This window comes from Oncorhynchus keta, chromosome 30 (assembly GCF_023373465.1).
Source record: "Oncorhynchus keta strain PuntledgeMale-10-30-2019 chromosome 30, Oket_V2, whole genome shotgun sequence".
NCBI lineage: Eukaryota > Metazoa > Chordata > Actinopteri > Salmoniformes > Salmonidae > Oncorhynchus > Oncorhynchus keta.
This window is the reverse complement of record NC_068450.1, coordinates 42,544,720-42,566,720: the sequence shown is the minus strand read 5'-3', so window position 1 is coordinate 42,566,720 and position 22,001 is coordinate 42,544,720. Positions and strand designations below refer to the sequence as shown.

Here is a 22,001-nt window from a genome sequence, read left to right as displayed (position 1 = left end):
CGTTATATTCAGATAACTGGAATGAAGCACACACATAATAACAAGTTCAACATGTTTTTGGTTGGTGGGTTTCAATAAACGTAATAACTTTTTGCCTAGAAGTTTGGGGAAATGGTAAGACAATTTCAATTGCACTGAGTCAAATCAAATGTTTCTTTGATTTAGGCCTTTTTTTACCATTAAATTCCATCTATTGGTGATCTTCATGTAGCCTACAGTAAACTGTCCAGTAGATGACGCCATCCTCAAGCATAGTGTAGGTCCAGCTCATGCTATGGTATACAGACCTCCATTGTTCTCACTGTTGTTCCTCATCCACGTTATTGATAATCTTAGTCCAGGTAAGAGATTAGTAGCTGGAAACGTTTTTGAATACATGGATCCAAGAGTTTTGTCAGTGTAATCCCTAAATAGGCACTGTATTGCCCTAATACAGTATAGAGGGGCTAAAGGGTTTTTGTGGGCTCATTCCTAATGGTATGATCAATTCACACACGAACAGGCTTTATGATTATCATAATGATATTCAATTGACTGTTCTGATGTAGCCTGTTTTCTTTTCCCGGACGACCTCGTCCCCACTGCTCTGGAGAAAGTAACCGTGCGCAAATGCTGCGAAGCGGGCAAGTTCACATGAGTGAATCTGTAACCAAAGTTGTACACAAATGGTCGCAACGCAACGCAAGTGCCGAGTTTTCGGGTTTATGCAGCCGCTGGATGGCTAGCTAGCCGGCCATTGAAGAGGGGAGAAGACAGACCGCAGACAAGGTGCCACGATGAGGGAGTTACTAGCAATATAATGACATTCTTATCAAACCTAGGTAGCTAATTATGCCACCGGCATTTTGATTAGCACAGCTAGCACGCATTCTCCGTGAGCGTGTGGATGACACATTTTAAGCCAGGACCAGTCTAGCCATATGAACATAGCACGCAGCCTACCTCTTGCAACAATTTATTGAACCAGCCAAGCTAGACTGAAAATTAATATTTAGTAGATTATTTTGTCACTTTATGTTATCTTTCCTTAATGTACGTTTTATATGATATGGTGTCCTAACCTCATTATATTCAGATAACTGGAATGAAACACACAGACTAGCCTGCCCTAGTCTGTGTCCCTGCCCTCTCATGATTGCGGCTGGTTCCTTATTAGTGGTGTTTAAACTGCAAAGAGGACAGGAGCTAAGGCTGTCTGGTCAGAAGGAGCCCAGGCTATTGTCGTTAGATAACTCGCTTGGTAACCACACGGCACTGGCTGTCAAGTGGTTGATGGTGGAATTAGCAAGCTAGCTAGTTACCTAGCCTATTGCAAGCTTAGCATAGCCCGCCCCCCGCCCGCAGCTGTCACCCGGAAGGCCGCGGGTCAGGGGTGGGCCCGGGGATTGAACAACTTTCCTTGCCTAAAACGTCTGGATGGACCCGAGTAAATATAGCTAGTTGCCTATAACTACCATACGCGTGTATATTATATAGCTGAGAATGGATTCCTCTTTGGCCTTCGGACGTGACGAGCAGTGCTTGGCAATATCCTTTTGAAAGTCTGTGCCATTTTTTTTGTTCTGCTTTTAAAACCTAGCTTGCGTAACGCTAGCTAGCTAACGTTAGCTTCCTGAATATTGTCCAACTGTTTAGGTTCGCTTGCATTTGAATGTAAATTGAAACAGGACAGTTCGTGTAGCTAATACTGTCTTGTGGGTCAAACGTTTGTGTGTGCTACTCTGAACATGTCAGATGTTTATTGATTTGATAACCCATTTAGCCTAGTTACTAAACTAGTTAGATTGGAATGCTATGTTCAGAAGTGCATGCCAGTGTTGGTGGAATGCTTACAGCCTAACGTAACTAACGCTTGCTTTTTTTTTAACTTCAGTTTCCAAAACAATGTAGCTATCAATGTAACCAAATAACCCATTGCTTGGCCCATACAATCAATCTATGGTCATGATGCTTTACTCTTTGAGGATTGTGCAAATGTACTAACTTTAGTTAACATTTTGTTTCTTTAATAATACCACAAGCATTATAGGCTTTAGATACATTTGAAGAATTTCACAACAGCCTTGAGTAGACAGTCTTGAATAGTTAGTGGCTAAAATATTTGTTCACAAAATCATAGTCAATATTCTGGTCTTATGTTCAAGCAGGGACACAGACTAGCCTGCCCTAGTCTGTGTCCCTGCCCTCTCATGATTGCTGCTGGTTCCTTAATAGTGGTGTTCAAACTGTAAGAGGACAGGAGCTAAGGCTGTCTGGTCAGAAGGAACCCAGGCTATTGTCGTTGATTGAGTGCTCTGGGGAGTTTGTGTAAGTACTAACAATAGAGAACTCATTGTCTGAAATGTAATGTTAATTCATATCTAGGGCTGTTGTGGTGACAGTATTACCGACCGCCACACCGGCAGTCATGAGTCATGACCGCAGTCAAATTCCACCTAACTGTTGAGTCATGGTAATCTCCTTTTATGCACTCTGGACATGCGTTAGTAGTACCCAACTCTGTCGGCACTCTATTGTCCCTCTAACCACTCACAATGCAAATGCAATTGAAAATCACAACAAACACTTGTCATCAAAACAGTACCATGCTTTTAAAACTCACCTACTGTGATCGATCCATTTTAAAAAAGTTAAAAAAAATAATAATAATAATTTTAACCTTTTATTTTACTAGGCAAGTCAGTTAAGAACAAATTCTTATTTTCAATGACGGCCTAGGAACAGTGGGTTAACTGCCTGTTCAGGGGCAGAACGACAGATTTTGTACCTTGTCAGCTCGGGGATTTGAACTTGCAACCTTTCTGTTACTACATTTGAAGAAAGAAGTTTAACAACAGGTTGAAACTGAGTGGAAAACATGGTCGTTGTGTATGTGTTTTCTAATCCAAACGCAAACAAATGGACAGCTTTTTCTAAGGTTATGACTCATTCTAAACACCAATGCGCATGGGCGTATATATGACCCCCAGATCTGTAAAAAAACATTTTTAAAAAATGAATTCAAATAATGATTGTGGCATTATACAATACATAGTCTAATATCCTACCACATATTATGCACGGGAGAAAAAAACAGATTTAAGATGTCTTTGGTACATAATTGGTCTAGCCTCTACTGCAAAATGAAACAAATTCTAGTAATCGCCTTTGAGTGGACTGCATTATTCATTATGGATGGACTGGTTACCTTATGCTACAGTCCAAACGTTGTATCCATGAGCCTGTAGACAATGCTGTTGGTTCATTGATGGTGCAGGGCGGTTTAGAGTTAAGCCCAAATCAATCAAAAAGCGGTTTATTTTGTTCGTTTACATTTTTTTTTAAGAACACCTGGAATTCGAATGCACTCGAGTGACCGAGAGAACACAGCCATGACCGTCTACAGGCCATGACCGTCTAATTTGACGCTGTAGACTCTACAGCGTCAAATTAGAAAGCAAGTCTATTTTTCTCGCCGTATTGGGTTGTAAGCTAAGGTTTATCAGTCAAATAGGCTGCAATTGTTTTCGTATATGTAGCCTGTGTTTGTCATTTTTAATATTTACATAATGACTAGGCTGACACCTTTAGCTACAGAATATCTCACCGAGTGTTTCTATCCCCTCTGTCCTTCATTCCTTTCTCGAGCCTGCAGAGTGAGTGGCTGTCAACATCTTAATGAAATACACTGCTCAAAAAAATAAAGGAAACACTCAAATAACACATCCTAGATCTGAATGAATGAAATATTCTTATTAAATACTTTTTTTTTACATAGTTGAATGTGCTGACAAGAAAATCACACACAAATTATTAATGGAAATCAAATTTATCAACCCATGGCGGTCTGGATTTGGAGTCACACTCAAAATTAAAGTGGAAAACCACGCTACAGGCTGATCCAACTTTGATGTAATGTCCTTAAAACAAGTCAAAATGAGGCTCAGTAGTGTGTGTGGCCTCCACATGCCTGTATGAACTCCCGACAACGCCTGGGCATGCTCCTGATGAGGTGGCGGATGGTCTCCTGAGGGATCTCCTCCCAGACCTGGACTAAAGCATCCGCCAACTTCTGGATAGTCTGTGGTGCAACGTGGCGTTGGTGGATGGAGCGAGACATGATGTCCCAGATGTGCTCAATTGGATTCAGGTCTGGGGAACGGGCGGGCCAGTCCATAGCATCAATGCCTTCCTCTTGCAGGAACTGCTGACACACTCCAGCCACATGAGGTCCAGCATTGTCTTGCATTAGAAGGAACCCAGGGCAGACCGCACCAGCATATGGTCTCACAAGGGGTCTGAGGATCTCATCTCGGTACCTAATGGCAGTCAGGCTACCTCTGGCGAGCACATGGAGGACTGTGCGGCCCCCCCAAAGAAATGCCACCCCACACCATGACTGACCCACCGCCAAACCGGTCATGTTGGAGGATGTTGCAGGCATCAGAACGTTCTCCACGGCGTCTCAAGACTCTGTCACGTGCTCAGTGTGAACATGCTTTCATCTGTGAAGAGCACAGGGCGCCAGTGGTGAATTTGCCAATCTTGGTGTTTTCTGGCAAATGCCAAACGTCCTGCACGGTGTTGGGCTGTAAGCACAACCCCCACCTGTGGACGTCGGGCCCTCATACTACCACCCTCATGGGGTCTATTTCTGACCGTTTGAGCAGACACATGCACATTTGTGGCCTGTTGGAGGTCATTTTGCAGGGCTCTGGCAGTGCTCCTCCTGCTCCTCCTTGCACAAAGGCGGAGGTAGCGGTCCTGCTGCTGGGTTGTTGCCCTCCTACGGCCTCCTCCACGTCTCCTGATGTACTGGCCTGTCTCCTGGTAGCGCCTCCATGCTCTGGACACTACGCTGACAGACACAGCAAACCTTCTTGCCACAGCTCGCATTGATGTGCCATCCTGGATGAGCTGCACTACCTGAGCCACTTGTGTGGGTTGTAGACTCCGTCTCATGCTACCACTAGAGTGAAAGCACCGCCAGCATTCAAAAGTGACCAAAACATCAGCCAGGAAGCATAGGAACTGAGAAGTGGTCTGTGGTCACCACCTGCAGAACAACTCCTTTATTGGGGGTGTCTTGCTAATTGCCTATAATTTCCACCTGTTGTCTAGTCCATTTGCACAACAGCATGTGAAATGTATTGTCAATCAGTGTTGCTTCCTAAGTGGACAGTTTGATTTCACAGAAGTGTGATTGACTTGGAGTTACATTGTGTTGTTTAAGTGTTCCCTTTATTTTTTTGAGCAGTGTATGTTTTGTTGTGAAAATATGTTACTATAGATGTTCCCAAGCAGATTTCACTTTGTTTCCCAAATGTAACCACTGGGTAGCTGCTGGAACAGGGTTGGAGAGTCCATGGCATAAGGAATTTGGGTGGAATATCGCCTGCCACACAGCGAGAGGCTGCATACTACTCAAACAGTGGTTGATGACTTGAGTGAAATAAGTGTTCTTATAAGCCCAGACATTTTATTTATAAATGCTATCCTGTGTGAAGCACTTTTTTGATGGTTGCCTCTAAAAAATGATCCCAGCTTTCTACTGCTTCTATATATATTTCTCAGCTTCTAATATTAAGCATTGCTCCGCTATAAAACCGCTATATACTCGGCATGATTTAAAAAACAAACCAGGGGGAAAGAGGCCTCCATTCACTATTCGATGGGAAAGCGGCCTCCATTCACTAATCGAGTGCATACGGATTAGGTATTTTTTCACCCTGCCCCTGTTCCTGCCCATTTTTTAATAACTGGCCATTCTAAATCTGAACTCCTTTTACATATTAGCAAAGATGAGGTTAAATTGAGAATAGTCTGATCATGATGAGAGAACAGTGTGTGCAGCCTGAGGCAAGGAACAGGCCGCAAGCTTTTTTTGCAACTTTTTCATATCATCAATAGCCTATAAACTGAGAGTACAAAACATTAGGAACACATTGCTCTTTCCATGACAGACTGACCATGTGAATCCAGTTGAAAGCTATGATCCCTTATTGATGTCACTTGTTAAATCCATTTCAATCAGTGTAGATGAAGGAGAGAAGACCGGTTTAACAAGGATTTTTAAACCTTCAAACAATTGAGACGGATTGTTTGTGTGCCATTCAGAGGTTGAATGGGCAAGACAAAAGTTTTGTCCCTTTGAACAGGCTTGGTTGTTGGTGTCAGGTGCGCCGGTTTGAGTGCGTCAAGAAATCCAACACTGCTGGGTTTTTCACGCTCAACAGTTTCCAATGTGTATCAAGAATGGTCCACCACCCAAAGGACGTCAAGTCAACTTAACACAACTGTGGGAAGCATTGGAGTCCACATGGGCCAGCATCCCTGTGGAACGCTTTCGACACTGTAGAGTCCATGACCCGACGAATTGAGGCTGTTCTGAGGGCAAAAATGGGTGTAACTCAATATTAGGAAGGTGTTCCTAATGTTTTGTATACTCAGTGTAGTCACATCATGCATATATGTGTTGATTTCTAAGACATTCTAAGGTTTGTATCGTTCACAACTAAAGTTATCAAATAACTCTAAATCTAGCATATAGGACCTTTTCAAATGATCACTTTTATGGTCAATGTAGCCACTTCATATGTGCACTATTTCTGGAATGGTGAAAATATAATTTCTATCTTATACAGCTAAGTTAAATTATATCCTTCTTACTATAAAATCATATAACATAAAATAATGGCACAGGACTTATAAGCAAATCTTGTCTGCTAATTGAAGTAGCTTACAGCCTATGGCATGGCACATAGCCAGATAACAAACAGTAGACCGACTCATATTTTGTTCTTCTGAAATAAATTTTCTTCATATCATGGTTCTTTAGACCTAAAATAAATAATGGCTTTATTGTGACGGTGTATATTAAAAGGCTTGGAGATGCTAAAAGTGTTTACGTTAATTAAGTCAGTTACCGTTAGACCGGCAGTAATTTGCATGACAATTACCGGCTGACACATTTTCATGACCGCCAAAGCCCTATTCATATCTGCCTTTCTCACTCAGACTGGGTCAACAAACATGCACATAATGATGAGTTGCACTCCAGTGGTCAGGTTTATTTTTGTCAAGCTGTGGTGCACAATTTAAGATGACACATTGCGTTGCAAAACGTCTTCCGCTCTGACTGCTACTTGTAAGGCATTTTGCTTCTTGTGAACCCTCTCTACAAGACAATCTGCAGAACCACCATACCAATGTTGGCTGTGCTGCTGTGTATACTGTAGTCTACCTTGAATAACAGGGTTGCGTCGTTACAATTTTAGCAGTATAATGTTGAGGTGGAGTGATAATTCCCAGGTATGCCTCTCAAGAGAAACACTGCAGCATAAAGCGATAGACCTCAGTGCATCATGCCAGAAAGAGCCTGAAATTGATCCGCTGTGTCCTGATGGGAGTTCACTGTCAAATGCACGCAGGCCATTTATTACAGATCTCAGATGTCCTAGTGGTTTTCACGTCAGAATGTCATGTTGATGTAGCCTGCTGCCGAAGTGGCTTTTCCTGCAATCAGATGTTTCAGTATAAAAGTGAAAAGTTGTTGTTGCTGAGTTCTTAATATGGACAGTCAGGAGCAAGCAGAACAGCCACAGTCTCAAAGTAAGCTGTTTACAGCACCCATCTTGGGTTCAAGAGGAGATTCTCAGCCTGCAGCTTGAGCACATGGTTGCTTGTTGGATGTTTTTGTTTAGCGAGCAGTAAGACTCAGGAACATTACATCTATGTGTGGCAGAGAGAGGGCAATTAGCCCCAGTACCAGCCACTGTATTATACCTGCATTCCACTACCATGTCCTAGATTCTAATGGGACTGGCATGGGAGCTACCTAAATGCATCAAAACTGTACACACTGAGCTAAGCCCTGCTCCAGTCTGACTCATAGGTCTATGCTTTGCTCTCATAAGCTGAGAGAGGTCCCAGGCCCTCTGTATGACTTGCCTATAGTTGGTTACCAACTTGAAGGAAACGTGCTGAAAGTGCTCGTAAGGCAGTGATTGCAAGGAGAGGTGCCAGGAGGGGATGATGTCAGGCTTTTTTTCAATGATGTCACGTGTTGAATTGATCGTTTCTTGCTGGAATGATGGTGAGGGACAAGGGTTGTCATGGTAATAGAGGCCTACTTGTTGATGTTAAATGTAGCCTAAATTACGAAGGGGATAAAACATTGTGATTTGATATATATATTTTTTTAAAAGTTGGGTGTACTACTTACTGAGCTATCTCCAGCTAGCCTTTTTGGAAAAGAGTGTCCCGACTTGACACATTCCGACAAGCAGCCAGGGTTGAATCATTTTCTACAACTCCACAGTAATCACATTTCCTGGTTAGACTTGAACGGATGTGTGGACATGTTCTGCCGAACCCGATGCCCTGGCTGCTGCTGCACAGTCATTGTTGGGGACTGAAACACGACCTACATTAACCCACGTAACAGCTCTGGCAAACTCTCCATTTGATATGGATTAAAGCTCAGGCCTTGTAAGCATTTCATATGAGGTTAAGCTGTCTGTTATTTGAGTGTCTTGCATGGATTTCAATTGGAATCGGCTTCAGTTCGCTGATGCTTTGGCTGTTGCGTTGTCATCATCAGGGAGAGAGAGAGAAATATATGACCCTATATTAACCCTAGCATCACAGCTCTGAAGCTCTAACATTCAGACCTAATCATTTACATTTCCTTTCATTGCACTTGCATTTGAATGTCTTGCATGAAACTGCAAAAGTTATGGAAGTTATTTAGAAATGTATTTTTCCCTCCCTGATACATTTTTTGAGATGAGGTCCATGAAATCGCTATGACAAAACCTCTCGCTCACTATATTGCATGAAGCATTATGCAAATTGCATCAAATTAAACTTTTTAGCTGAAAACCAACCATTTAGGGTGCTGTATTTAAATATAATTTCCTCTTCTCCCTCCAGGTTGGGTGTTTTGGCTAACCCTGATGCTGTTGTGTCCTCTCCGGTACCTCAGTTGTCCATACCCATCAACAGTCATTTTCAGATAGTGCGACGTAAGTGAACATATGGTTTCTCTAAGTTATCCTTTGAGACTAAATTCCATGCAGTTTGTAATGCAGGCTAAGTAAATGATTTTTAAATTAACTTCCAACAGGCTCGTTTTCAGAGATTTTTATATGAAATGTTTGTGCTTCCAGTCATGAAACAGTTATTTTTGATGCAGAGCCCCTCTCCTCAAAATCCTGCAGGCATTTCACTTCACATTCCTTAACTCCTTACCATGGGAGGAGTATTTACTCAAGGTTATTGCTTGTCGTAGTGTGCAACAAGTCCAAGGTGCTTTCTTTTCTCTTGCTAGACAGCATTTAAAAGTCAACAGCAAAAGCCTATTGGAACCTTCTCACGACATAAACCCCCCCTCCTTTTACCCGTTTTATTTCAGAGGCCGAAGAAGCGCTGTTCATTGACTTACCATTAAAAAGTAAGACTTTTCTCCTCATACTTCTATTTCTTTTAAAAATGTGCATCCGTCTTGATAGGAATTGTTTCTAATGGAGATTTACTGTAAACAATGGATCAGGTTGTTGTTTCTACCTTTTTATAATATGAGCTTATGTGCAAGACCAGTGTTGTGGCAACAATACTACAATAAAAACATTTCAGTCGGTCTACATTCAATTTGGCTACATTTTTAGAGCATGCAATGCCCTGAGCTCCATGCCTGGATGTGTCTGCAGCTTTATTTGGTTGCAAAAGTTGGTCATGAGTTGCCTATGGCAATGTGGCAATCTGCACTCGGTTGAAGTGGGTCACTGTTTCCAAATCACTGTTTACCTAATTTTGTGCATAGTGGGTAGACATGCATGTAGACGTGGGTATTGTCTCCATGGTTGTGGTGAGTGAGTCAATGGTATATTTGTGGCGAATGTAACTAATTTATCCATGTGTTGTCTGCATGTCACTCCTGCCCGTGTCACACACCATGTCCAGCAATAATTGCCCCTTGGGAATAAAGTGTTTTGAATTGAAGGGGTCTGTGTTGGCCATAAGGTGAGTCAATGATGAATGTGTGTTTGTTTGAATGAATCTGTCTTTCTCCCTGCCCCCTCCAGCTTGCATTAGGATTCGTGTCAGAGGGGAGAAAGCCCCAGAGCTGGTGCTGGAGTTACAGGACGATGAGCGCAGCCAGTCATTCTTCTCCCAAGTGAAGAGAGCCAAGCAGCAAGGTGAGCCAGTCTCCTCTCTCTTCTCTCTCACACTGCTCAACACTGCTGAACCGGACTGACGTCCCTACTCCCTTGGGCATGTATTATTCACTTAGCACTGCTTCACGTTACTGATATATCTCTACATTCTCTTCTCTCACGTTGAACCCATGCCTGCCTGTGACATTCCTCAGATATGTTGAAGCTCTGTTGAAGTCTACCAAGGGGACGGGGCGGGGGCAGAAAGTGGCGGCTACCTTCGATCACGCAGCCTTAGCCATGAACCTTAGCCAGGTTCTGAAGCAGTTTGGCTAGATGGGGGATAGTAACTGTTCAATATGACAACCTGCCCTTTTAAGTTTTGAACAGTTCCTGTCCGTGTCAATGGTTGCCTTGGCATCGCTGGTTAATAATTGAGAAAGCCCACTGTAATGAGGTCACACTGATACATTGTCCCAAATGGCACCTTATTCCCTATATAGTGCACTGCTTTTGACTAGGGCCCATAGGCTGCACTATATAAGGAGTAAGGGTCCCATTTGGGACGCAGTGTCACAGCGAGCTTGTAAAAATATTGCAACACAGCCTCTTACATCAACCAGTTCCTTCCTAGTTTCTAGATACCACCCAAACTGCCCACGTGCTGTCTCTCTGACTGTCCCAAGTGGCACCCTATTCCGTGCACAAATTTTGACCAGTGGCAATTTGGATCCCCATTTGCTTTTGCAGAAGCAGCAGCTACTCTTGCTGTCCACATAAAACAGAACATGGAAAGTAACAAAACACTGATACACTGATAGACAATGAAAGTCACACAAATTAACCTCAAATTACCCCTTTTTCTCCCCAATTTCGCGGTAATCAATTGTCCCATCACTGCAACTCCCGTACGGACTCGGGAGAGGTGAAGGTTGAGAGCCGTGCGTCCTACGAAACATGACACAGCCAAGCCGCAATGCTTCTTGACACAATGCCCGCTTAACCCGGAAGCCAGCCGCACCAACGTGTCGGGAGGAAACGCCGCAGACTTGGCGACCGTGTCAGCATGCATGCGCCCGCCCCGCCACAGGAGTTGTTAGAGCGCGATGGGACAAGTACATTCCGGCCGGCCAAAACCTCCCCTAACCCGTACAACGCTGGGCCAATTGTGCGCCGCCTCATGGGTCTCCCGGTCACGGCCGGCTGCAACAGAGCCTGGACTCAAACCAGGATCTCTAGTGGCAGAGCTAGCACTGCGAGGCAGTGCCTTAGACCACTGCACCACTCGGGAGGCTTAATCCATTTTTTTAAAGGTAATTCTTCTGTTTGCTTGAGTAATTGAAAGGGAGTTCCATGCGATCATAGCTCTGTATAAAACTGTGCGTTTCTGTGAATTCGTTTTGTACTTGGGACTGTGAAGAGACCCCTGGTTGCATGTCTTTTGTATTGGAATCTGAGTTGAATGTTATTTGATTTTTGCAGACAATCTGGAATTTGTCACAGTAACATTTCTCATGTTGTTGATATTAGTTCTTTATGTGCAGTTAAGGGCAAGGCGTTCTGCTCTGTTTTGAGCTAGCTGCAGCGTTGCTTGGTCTTTCGTTGCAGCACTTGACAATATTAGAGGACAGTAATCAAGATGGGACAAGACCAGCGCCTGAACAACTAGTACAGTTGATTATTGTGTCAAAACGCAGAATATCTTTTCATAACAGACACTCCTCCCCATCTTCACAACAACTTTGTCAGTGTGAGTTGCCTATGATAATTGACCATCCAATGATAAACTCCTAAGTATAAGTCAGTGCAGTACAAGTACAATCCCTTCTCTAAATGCATGCTGGAAGTCAGTAGTTAACTTGTGCTCTGAAAAATAGCAGGCAGCAAACTGATTGGGTGGCTGTTAGAGCCAGCAAAAGGTGCTTTACTATTTTTAGGCAGTGGAATTCCTTTAGCTTCCTTCCATGCCTGTGGATGCACACACTCCTTTAGGCTTTGGTTACAAATATAGCAAATATGGGTGGCGATACAGTCTGCTACCATTCTCAATAGTTGCCCATCAAGGTTGTCTATACCTGGTGCCTTATCATTATTGATTGATAACAATGGTTTTTCGACATATGTCACACTAACTTGACCAAATTCAAAACGGCAATCCTTCTCTTTCATTATTTGATCTTTTACTGTAAAACTTAAATTAATAGCCCAGGCGCTTATTCACTGAATCACTGGACACAACAGGCTTTTATTTAAGTCAGGCTTCTATTTGAGCCAGCCTTTTGTTTTCATAAGGCACGGCACACAGCTTTTGCTCATTTGCATAGTAAATGTTTTAACTCAGGCAATTTCAGTTTCACTTCCAGCATTTAAATTACTTTCTTTATTTCCTGCAATAATGTGTTGTCATTTACACACTGTCAGGTTTATTTTGTCTCTTTTGGGAAGATACATTTTTTTGATTTTCTGGGTCTGTACTCCCGAAGTTGTTGACTGTTTTTTTGATTGCCAGTTAGCTACATGTCTATGGCTAGCTATCAGTTCTCAGTAGCGAATGGCTAGCGGTTTCTTACTGGTGATACAAATGGATGAATGACATGTTTTGTTGTCATTACTGAATTATTTAATCTAACAAATCTAACTTTAAACCTAGTCAACAATTTGTTTAGACCCACCGTTTATTTGAAACGGGCATTTATTTACTGAACTGTGTGCCGTTGCACGGCTAATAAAAGGTCAGGTGGCTATTTGAGACTGCGCATAATTGAAGTTTTACAGTATACAAAAATATGATGGTTCACTGTGAAATTGTAATTTCACTTTACTTGTGAAATAGTCATTGAAATGATTGACAATATAGAAATATTTTGTTATAAATGACCCATGAACTTAATTTCAGGTACTCCAAAGTATGTTTCCATTGTTTTTATGTCATTTATCTTTGTTTTGTCGTATAATGTCTTTACATTTAATCATGACATTTCTCAATTTACAGTAGATCACTCCATCAGCTGAGCAGCCTGACTTGTTTGCCACCTCTTTTGCATAATTTTCTTTTAACCAATTTTTCAATTCGTCATCAAACCAGGGAGCTTTAACAGTTCTCACAGCTAGTTTCTTAACAGGTGCATGCTTGTCAACAATTGGCATTAATAATTTTACAAATACTTCCAGTGTTTACTTCATACTTCCAGTGTTTACTTCATACTTCCAGTGCTGCGTCTGGATTCACTTCATACTTCCAGTGCTGCGTCTGGATTCACTTCATACTTCCAGTGCTGCGTCTGGATTCACTTCATACTTCCAGTGCTGCGTCTGGATTCACTTCATACTTCCAGTGCTGCGTCTGGATTCACTTCATACTTCCAGTGCTGCGTCTGGATTCACTTCATACTTCCAGTGCTGCGTCTGGATTCACTTCATACTTCCAGTGCTGCGTCTGGATTCACTTCATACTTCCAGTGCTGCGTCTGGATTCACTTCATACTTCCAGTGCTGCGTCTGGGTTCACTTCATACTTCCAGTGCTGCGTCTGGGTTCACTTCATACTTCCAGTGCTGCGTCTGGGTTCACTTCATACTTCCAGTGCTGCGTCTGGGTTCACTTCATACTTCCAGTGCTGTGTCTGGATTCACTTCATTACACTTCAGACCAACAAACATTTTTCACATCTTCAACAAAAGAATCATGAGAGCATTTTGTATTATCTCTTTTAAATTACTTTAGGTCAAACCTTTTGGTACTTTGGCATTCTGTGTTATTGCCACAATGTTATGGTCACTTCAGCCAATGGAAACTGATATTGCTTTGAAGCAAAGCTCTGCAGATCAATAGAAGTGAATGTCACAGATCCAATATTGGTATGCACTCTAGTTTGTTGAGTGATAACCTGAGTCATATTACAGGCATTAGTCACAGTTAGAATCTTCCTCTTGAGAGGACAGCTAATTGCTAACCAGTCAATGTTAATTTTACCCAGAAAATTTACCTCTGTTAACATCACACACAATTCATCGAAATATTGACTTTTAGCACTTGGTGGCCTATAGCAGCACCCAAAAGAATAAGCTTTAGATGAGGCAGATGAACTGCAACCACAACACTTGAACAACATTCGACATGAGATCCTCTCTAAGCTTTACAGGAATATTGCTCAGAACATATTTAGCGACATCTCCCCCATAAGCATTCCTGTCTTTTCTGTAGATGTTATATCCTTGTATTGCAACTGCTGTATCATCAATGGAATTATTTGAGTTTCAGAGATGGCCAGAATGTTATCCAGTGTCAGTCAGCAAGTTATTGATTTCGTGAACCTTATTTCTAAGGCTGCATATATGAATATGGGCCTTAGCCCTTTCATTGGCAGTTAATCAGAGCTAGATATAATACGGAGGGAAAATAAATAAATATGTTTGGTTCTCATTCCTCCCAGGCTTTTGGGAGGGAGGGTGGACAATGAGCCTGTCATAGTCAATGTAAGCAATGTTCCCATGCTCTCTGGCAGCTTTCATAGCTGGGATAAGTTCTTTCTGCCACTGGTGCACAGTTTCAGAGAAGTCCAGGTTGAGGAAGATGTTGGTTCCTCTCAAGATTTTGGCTCTCTCCAGAACAGCCATCTTGTCTTTAAACCTCAGGAACTTGACCACTATTGGCATGGGTCTGTCACCTAGGCTGGTTAATGTTTTCCAGACCTGTAAGCGCGCTCCACCTCAATCTTCGTATGATCCATCTGCAGCTATTCACTGAGCATTTTTCTTCATACGGCCCAGTTCTCCTATGAAGACTCTGGAATGACATCCACAACGATCTTATTCCTCCTGGATTGTCCCTCTAGATAAGTCTGTTTTCCCAGTCATTGTAATAATGATTCACAGAAACTGCTGATGTCAGCTTGAGATGGTCAATAGAAACAAGATGGCACATTTCATAGAACAATGAGTTGGATCCTTTTGAAGGGAGTAGTGATATTGCTATTTGCATTTCTCCTTAGATCCACAAAAATGACATTTACTGTACATTCTTGGAACTATACACATTTGAAAGACTGCAATTCTTGGTACTATGTACTATGCAGGTTGCAACCTGTACAGAAATGCTGTCTTATGTAACTCAGAACATTTATCTCTTAAGTGATCCAGCGCTGCCGTCAAACCCAAGGTTCTCTTTTTTTAAATGTTTTAATTAATTTTTTAAATTTTGATTTTTGTTCCTCCAGTGGAGTCCAAAAGCACGCAAATCAAGGTGATGGATCCCATCATACCTGCTCCCATAATGTCGTCTCCTCGCAAAGTTTCTGCCCCAGTCCCACCCATCCCTCCACAAAGAGGGATCCATAAAGCTGTCAACTCTCATACCAAGCCCACCGGCGTACCGCCACCGCCTCCCAACCTCGCCAATAGCTTTTCATCTAACCAGACCTGCACAGGTATGGATACAACCTGCACAGGTATGCACATGGATAATATAGTTAAAATTGAATGCATTTATATAGCGCTTTTCCAGCTGCTCAAAGCGCTTGACATTGTATAGGGTCAACTCACCTTGTCCCCCACTTATGTCTAGCACCCACCTGGGTGATGGTGCTGCAGCCTTTTTACATCAGCACACAATACAGTGAAGTGGTCCGGAGTGAATCAATACTTGTTGAATGTCACGGCTTCTCACATCTGAATCTTTCCATCTCAGCAGATAGACAGGACACAGCTCTCTCCCTGGCCACGGACTTTGGCTTTGAGGACAACTTCAACCACTCCCTCAAAGTGGAGGAGAAGAAGAACCAGCAGAATCGCATTGTGCCCCCCCGGGAAGCCCCTCCAGTTCCTCCTCTACCTCCACGTAAAGGCTCGTACACTCCCTCCAATCCTCTCCCCCCCGCTCCCATCCCCACCTCCAAAGACAGAGCCTCGTCCACACAGGCTAAAGATGCTGCCTTCGTCACGCCTGCCAAAACAGAGTGAGTATGCCCATCCTGTTGGAGATATTTTTCCCTCTACAGAACTGTATTTAGCTTCTTTTGGTGTCAGAGGGCCTCTATTTATTTCTAGAGGGCCTAGATCAGTGGTCACCAACCTTTTTGAGTCCAGATCACTTTCTGATTCCAAAATAAACGTGACTTAAAAAACATAATCATATGCAACGTTAATGTTTGTGCTGTAGGCTATAGGCCCAATATATTATCACTACATATTGGCTATACTTGAATTGCCTTGCCAATGTTGTTCTTCTCAGAGCATTTTTTAATTATATTGCGAAATGTTTCGTATTTGACCACACTGGTAATAGATAATTTGTTCTATTACTTGTGAGGCAAAGCTGAGCGAGCATAATAATTGGCTTTTTTTTGTTTTACTGGACTGATGGCCTGCATCTGATTGTCAGTCTGAGGGGAGGGAGGGAGAGAGCAGCGATAAGACTGTCTCTCACCCGACTCACTGTCGCTCCACTCTCCCTCCCTTCGCTGAGAAAAAGGTCTTCCTTCCAGCTGATGGTTGAAATTCAAGTCGCACTGCATTATTTCTGCCTCATGCACCAATTCATGTCGTTATTCCTATGACCAGAGAAAGTCATATTTCTCGAATATATATATATATATATATGTGTTAATGAAACACAAGCTTATGGAAACATTTTGATGAACTCATTAATTGTAGCTGCAGTGCTGGTTGTAGCGTGAGTGGAGGTAAGCAGAATGACTTGTAAAAAGTGTTGAACAAAGTGTTTACAGTGCTGAATAACTTAAACATGAACGTATGCCAAGTTCTGCCTTCAGACACATGAAATGGTTCACAATGGGAACACTTTACCTTCTTGGCCCTAAGGCTGCTGAATCAAGTGCACCTACCGCCAACAGTGCAAACCAAAAAAAATAGGAACACAAGGCTTTATCGTTGGCTTTTCTATAGAAATGTTTGGTGATCGCCTACTAATGCCTTGGAGCTCTCTCGATCGGTTGGTGACCACTTGCCTAGTTGTTGATGTGTCTGCTTTACACCCTGCTTGGAAAATAATGATGTGGAAATACTGTGGTGATGACTTAGCTCATTTGATCTTGTAGTCTTAGGACTTCAGTGGACCGGCCCACCTCGTGGAACGACAGCCCCACCACCAACAGCATGCGGAATGCCATGTTCTCCACTCAGGCCGGCCAGAGAGAGTACCTCATCAAACACCGCCTGGGCAAGAAGGAGAAGGAGTATGTGGACATCAAGGACTTCAGGTGAGTGCCCGTTGGTTTGTGGGGGTGTGTGTGACCGACCCGGGTCTCCTGTGTGCCACAAGCGAAACACTAGGCATTACCTTGGAGAGCTAATCCGAGTATTCAGGTCTCGGCAAGGTAACATCACACAAGCGTGATTCGTTGAGCCAGCTTCATTACATGTGCTCCCCTGCAGTAGACAGTTGTTATTCTGGACAGAACATTGAGGAGATCAATTGAAAGGGGATTATAGCAGCATCACCCTTTTTTAAAATTCCATTCTGGTGAGATTAAATCAAATGCGCCTATTTTAGTTATTATACATTTTTCTGGAGGCTGTAGTGGGCAGGATCCTGCATTGTTCTAAAAATTACCTTCACTCACTGAGCCATTGTCCCTATTCTTACCTGCAACCCTTATCAGTCTACTCACTTATGTGTCTGTCCACTTAAGCATGTGAATGTCTATATAAGAATGTTATGTGTGTTTGTTTCAGATTGTTTACCGGAACGTGGAATGTGAACGGCCAGTCTCCAGACAGCAGTCTAGAGCCCTGGCTGTGTTGTAACCAAGAACCTCCTGACGTCTACGCTCTGGGGTCAGTGACATGTCTATCTGAGTATCCAATGTCTTCTACACAGAATGTATGAGTGAATGGACCTGTTGTATTCATCAGTGCACACCGTTGCAAAATGTTTTGCTACGCAAAACAGAAACAAGCAACAAGATTTTCTTATCGGACAACCTCAGGTATTCCCTCCCTGATTCAGTCCGTTTTCTTCCGTTTGGGGCCTAGTGAATACAAAACAGAATTGTGCAAAAAACATACTTTTCGGGAAACGGATCCTCTGAATGCCACATCATTAATGATGGATGGACTTAGTTATAACCTAAATTTCATTGCATACTCTAAAGAGTGTTTTTGTGCACTTTCCCATGCATGAGTGCTGATTGCACTTTACTAAGCATTGAAACACTGACTTTCCTGTGCATTCTGGGTGCTGTAGTTTCCAGGAGCTGGACCTGAGCACAGAGGCCTTCTTCTATCTGGACTCGTCGAAGGAGCAGCTGTGGGTGGAGGCTGTGGAGAGAAGTCTTCACCCCAAAGCCAAGTACAAAAGGGTGAGCCAGTGAGAGGTCTCTTCTCATCTTCAGTGTAAAACAGGAATGGTTCGATCAGCTAAACTAAAAATATTACATTCTTGTAATTACGGAATATAATGGCCGTAATCACACACTTATCAATGGCACTTATCAGATGCCCTTATCAATCTATTTGCCCTTATCAATCTATTTGGTTCATACACAAATAGACGTAATATTATTTGGATATGAATGTCGTCCACAATGGATGCTTTTGTCCCCGCAGGTGCGCACCATCCGACTAGTGGGCATGATGCTGGTGGTGTATGTCAACAAGGTGCACAAGAATCACATCAAAGAAGTGGCTGCAGAGCAAGTGGGAACTGGCATCATGGGAAAAATGGTACGAATGAGTCAAGTCAACTAAGAGGAAGTGTTTGTTCTCCTATTTCTCCAATCAACTTTATAACTTTATACCATTTTATAGGTAGGTATACAGAACGTATACACTATATTTATGCGCAAATGTAAATTAACAGATCTTTTCATGCAATATGAAATACACTGAACAAAAATATAAACGCAACAGGTAAAGTGTTGGTCCCATGTTTCATGAGCTGAAATAAAAGATCCTAGAAATGTTCCATACGCACAAAAAGCTTATTTCGCTCAAATTTTGCACACAAATGTGTTTACCATCCCTGTTAATGAGCATTTTTATTTGCCAAGATAATCCATCCACCTGACAGGTGTGGCATATCAAGAAGCTGATTAAACATCACAATCATTACACAGGTGTACCTTGTGCTGGGGACAATTAAAGGCCACTCTAAAATGTGCAGTTTTGTCACCACACAACGCCACAGATGTCTTAAGTTTTGATGGGCTGAGCGTCTGTTGCGGGACACTTCACTGAACAAACAAATCAGTCAATCAACATTCAATGCTTTCTTTTCCCATTAGGGGAACAAGGGAGGCGTGGCGGTGCGCTTTGTGTTCCACAACACCAGCTTCTGCTTTGTCAACTCCCACCTGGCGGCCCACGTCGAGGACTTTGAGAGGAGGAACCAGGACTACAAAGACATCTGTGCCCGCATGAGCTTCCACCTGCTAGACCACCCTCCCCTCACCATCGTCAAACACGAGTCAGTCCCTTACAAGACCCATACTGTAAAGTCATAGGCATTGATCCAATGACTACACTAGCATACCACTTAGTGTGAAGCATTGGGCATGTGTTCTCCATAATAGTATTTCAAGACCTAAGGGGCTTACAGTAGTCGTCATTGCCCATAATGCATGTAATTATTTGAAATAGTACTTACAAAGTGCTGTGGTGATTGTGTTATTGAATACCCAATAAACAATTCTCAGGTAAAAACTAATGTAATTCAACATAATTTCAAAGTAAATAGTGAACTGTAAAATGGTGTAACCATGTCACAGATGTACTTTCGTAGAGTTTTATATTATGTGTAAACTTATGGTGTTACTGTAAGACTTTACATGCTGTTGTGTTACAATGCATAACTCTTCATCCATTCTGTGGTCCAGTGTAGTGATCTGGGTAGGAGATCTGAACTACCGGTTGTTTGTGTACGATGCAGCTGAGGTCAAACAGCTCATCTCCCACAACGAACTAAGGAAGCTGCAGGAGTATGACCAGGTAGGAATATTTACACACACACACACAATGGGTTTTTACAGCTTGTTTATGCAAACAACCTAAAGTGTAAGGTTCAGCGCTGTCATAAATGTTTGACATTTAATTCAACAATACTGCACATAAATCATGTTGTCATTCTGCACTGTGACAAATCAGTTACCAAAACAGAAAACGGCAACCTCAACGATAAGAGTGACACTAAATAAAAGTAAATGTTTTTTGGGTGGAGTTCTGTATTCTGCAATAACTTTGGTGTAATCCCTCCTTCCCTTTTTTCTCTCTGGTTGTTTATGAGGGTTATAAATACAGGAGTTCCTCTGTCTGTCTCTGAATAACCTTTGTTGTTGCTATATTTCCCCTCCTTCCTCTGTGTGAAGCTGAATATCCAGAGACAGACCAGGCGAGCCTTCACAGACTTCATTGAGGGAGAGATCAATTTCATGCCCACATATAAGTATGATGCCAAGACGGACCGTTGGGACTCTAGGTAAATTTACCACTGATCCTGATTCCTTTCCCTCCAAGTACGTACTTAAAGTATATAATACCCAGAGAGTTTGGTATTTTGAGCTGTAAACTATTACTCCCCCACCCAACAGAGTGTAAAGGAAATACCCTGTGTTGGATAGTCCTCATATGCCATAGCACCTTGATTATTCATGTTTATGTGTAAGGTCAAATCTGAAAAGCCACCGTTCCAAACATTCTGTCCCAGTAATGAAACGAGTCCTTACTCAAATATAGACAGCTGTTTGAGGCAATGTTTTTCCAGTATTGAATAGGCATGGTAGGCCGCCCTAACTAGCTTTGTTCCCTTCCTGCCTAAAATAATTTGAAGAGACTCAGGAGGTTGCTTTGGGGGCCTTTGTGATTTACCTGGAAAACAATATAAGGTATCTAGGGAGACACTGGGTTGTGTGGCATGCAACTGAACCTGTTTGGAAAACTTTTCAGCGGAAAGCGAAAATTACTGTTTCATATTGGATGTTGTCTATCACTTTCAATCCGCTGTCTTTCATTTAGTGCCCAAATGAACACATTTAACATACATTTACATTTAAGTCATTTAGCAGATGCTCTTATCCAGAGCGACTTACAAATTGGTGCATTCACCTTATGACATCCAGTGGAACAGCCACTTTACAATAGTGCATTTAAATCTTTTAGGGGGGTGAGAAGGATTACTTTATCCTATCCTAGGTATTCCTTAAAGAGGTGGGTATTCAGGTGTCTCCGGAAGGTGGTGATTGACTCCACTGTCCTGGTGTCGTGAGAGAGTTTGTTCCACCATTGGGGGGCCAGAGCAGCGAACAGTTTTGACTGGGCTGAGCGGGAACTGTACTTCCTCAGTGGTAGGGAGGCGAGCAGGCCAGAGGTGGATGAACGCAGTGCCCTTGTTTGGGTGTAGGGCCTGATCAGAGCCTGGAGGTACTGGAGGAACACGATCCTTGTGTGAGGTTAGCTGACCGTGTGCCTCCTAACCACTGTCTCTCTGTCTGGGGTTCTCCTGCAGTGGTAAGTGTCGTGTCCCGGCGTGGTGCGACCGGATCCTGTGGAGGGGTAGTAACGTTAAGCAGCTCCACTACAGGAGCCACATGGAACTGAAGACCAGCGACCACAAGCCCGTCAGCTCCCTCTTCAGCGTAGGGGTAAGGATCATGGAGCCACTTACTCACTACATTGTCCCTCAGCGTCTGGAAATCACATCTGACTGATTCAGGTCAAGGCAGTCAATGGAGACCTCACCTTCACAATAAACACATATCTGCTAAGCCAAAGGAGTCCATTAAGTAAAATAGACATAAAAACCTTTTAACATACTATACAGCTTATTGAGAATCATAAATACATATAAATTGGCTTAAAATGTGTTTATTCTCGAATAGCGTGCTTAGTTATGCTATAATGAATGTATCGGTGT

The 22,001-nt window shown here is 42.7% G+C and overlaps 1 protein-coding gene across 8 annotated transcripts in view; it reads left to right on the top strand.

Annotated features, from left to right (window-relative positions):
- The first annotated feature begins 267 nt into the window (after positions 1–267).
- ocrl (OCRL inositol polyphosphate-5-phosphatase) overlaps positions 268–22,001 on the top strand; it is a 39,913-nt gene continuing 18,179 nt past the window's right edge. Inside the window, exons 1-14 of one of the 8 annotated variants that reach the window (XM_052488455.1) lie at positions 268–341; positions 8,914–9,005; positions 9,395–9,433; positions 10,065–10,178; positions 15,352–15,561; positions 15,822–16,089; positions 17,191–17,352; positions 17,828–17,929; positions 18,339–18,453; positions 18,701–18,817; positions 19,378–19,559; positions 19,969–20,080; positions 20,458–20,567; positions 21,594–21,729. In XM_052488455.1, the coding sequence (XP_052344415.1) occupies positions 15,381–15,561; positions 15,822–16,089; positions 17,191–17,352; positions 17,828–17,929; positions 18,339–18,453; positions 18,701–18,817; positions 19,378–19,559; positions 19,969–20,080; positions 20,458–20,567; positions 21,594–21,729 (1,485 nt within the window). In that variant the 5' untranslated portion in view covers positions 268–341; positions 8,914–9,005; positions 9,395–9,433; positions 10,065–10,178; positions 15,352–15,380. Of the gene's footprint in view, positions 342–440; positions 822–1,176; positions 1,542–1,586; positions 2,308–8,913; positions 9,006–9,394; positions 9,434–10,064; positions 10,179–15,351; positions 15,562–15,821; positions 16,090–17,190; positions 17,353–17,827; positions 17,930–18,338; positions 18,454–18,700; positions 18,818–19,377; positions 19,560–19,968; positions 20,081–20,457; positions 20,568–21,593; positions 21,730–22,001 lie in introns of those variants that run through there. The other 7 variants (XM_052488454.1, XM_052488456.1, XM_052488453.1 and 4 more) reach the window with 7 other exon arrangements.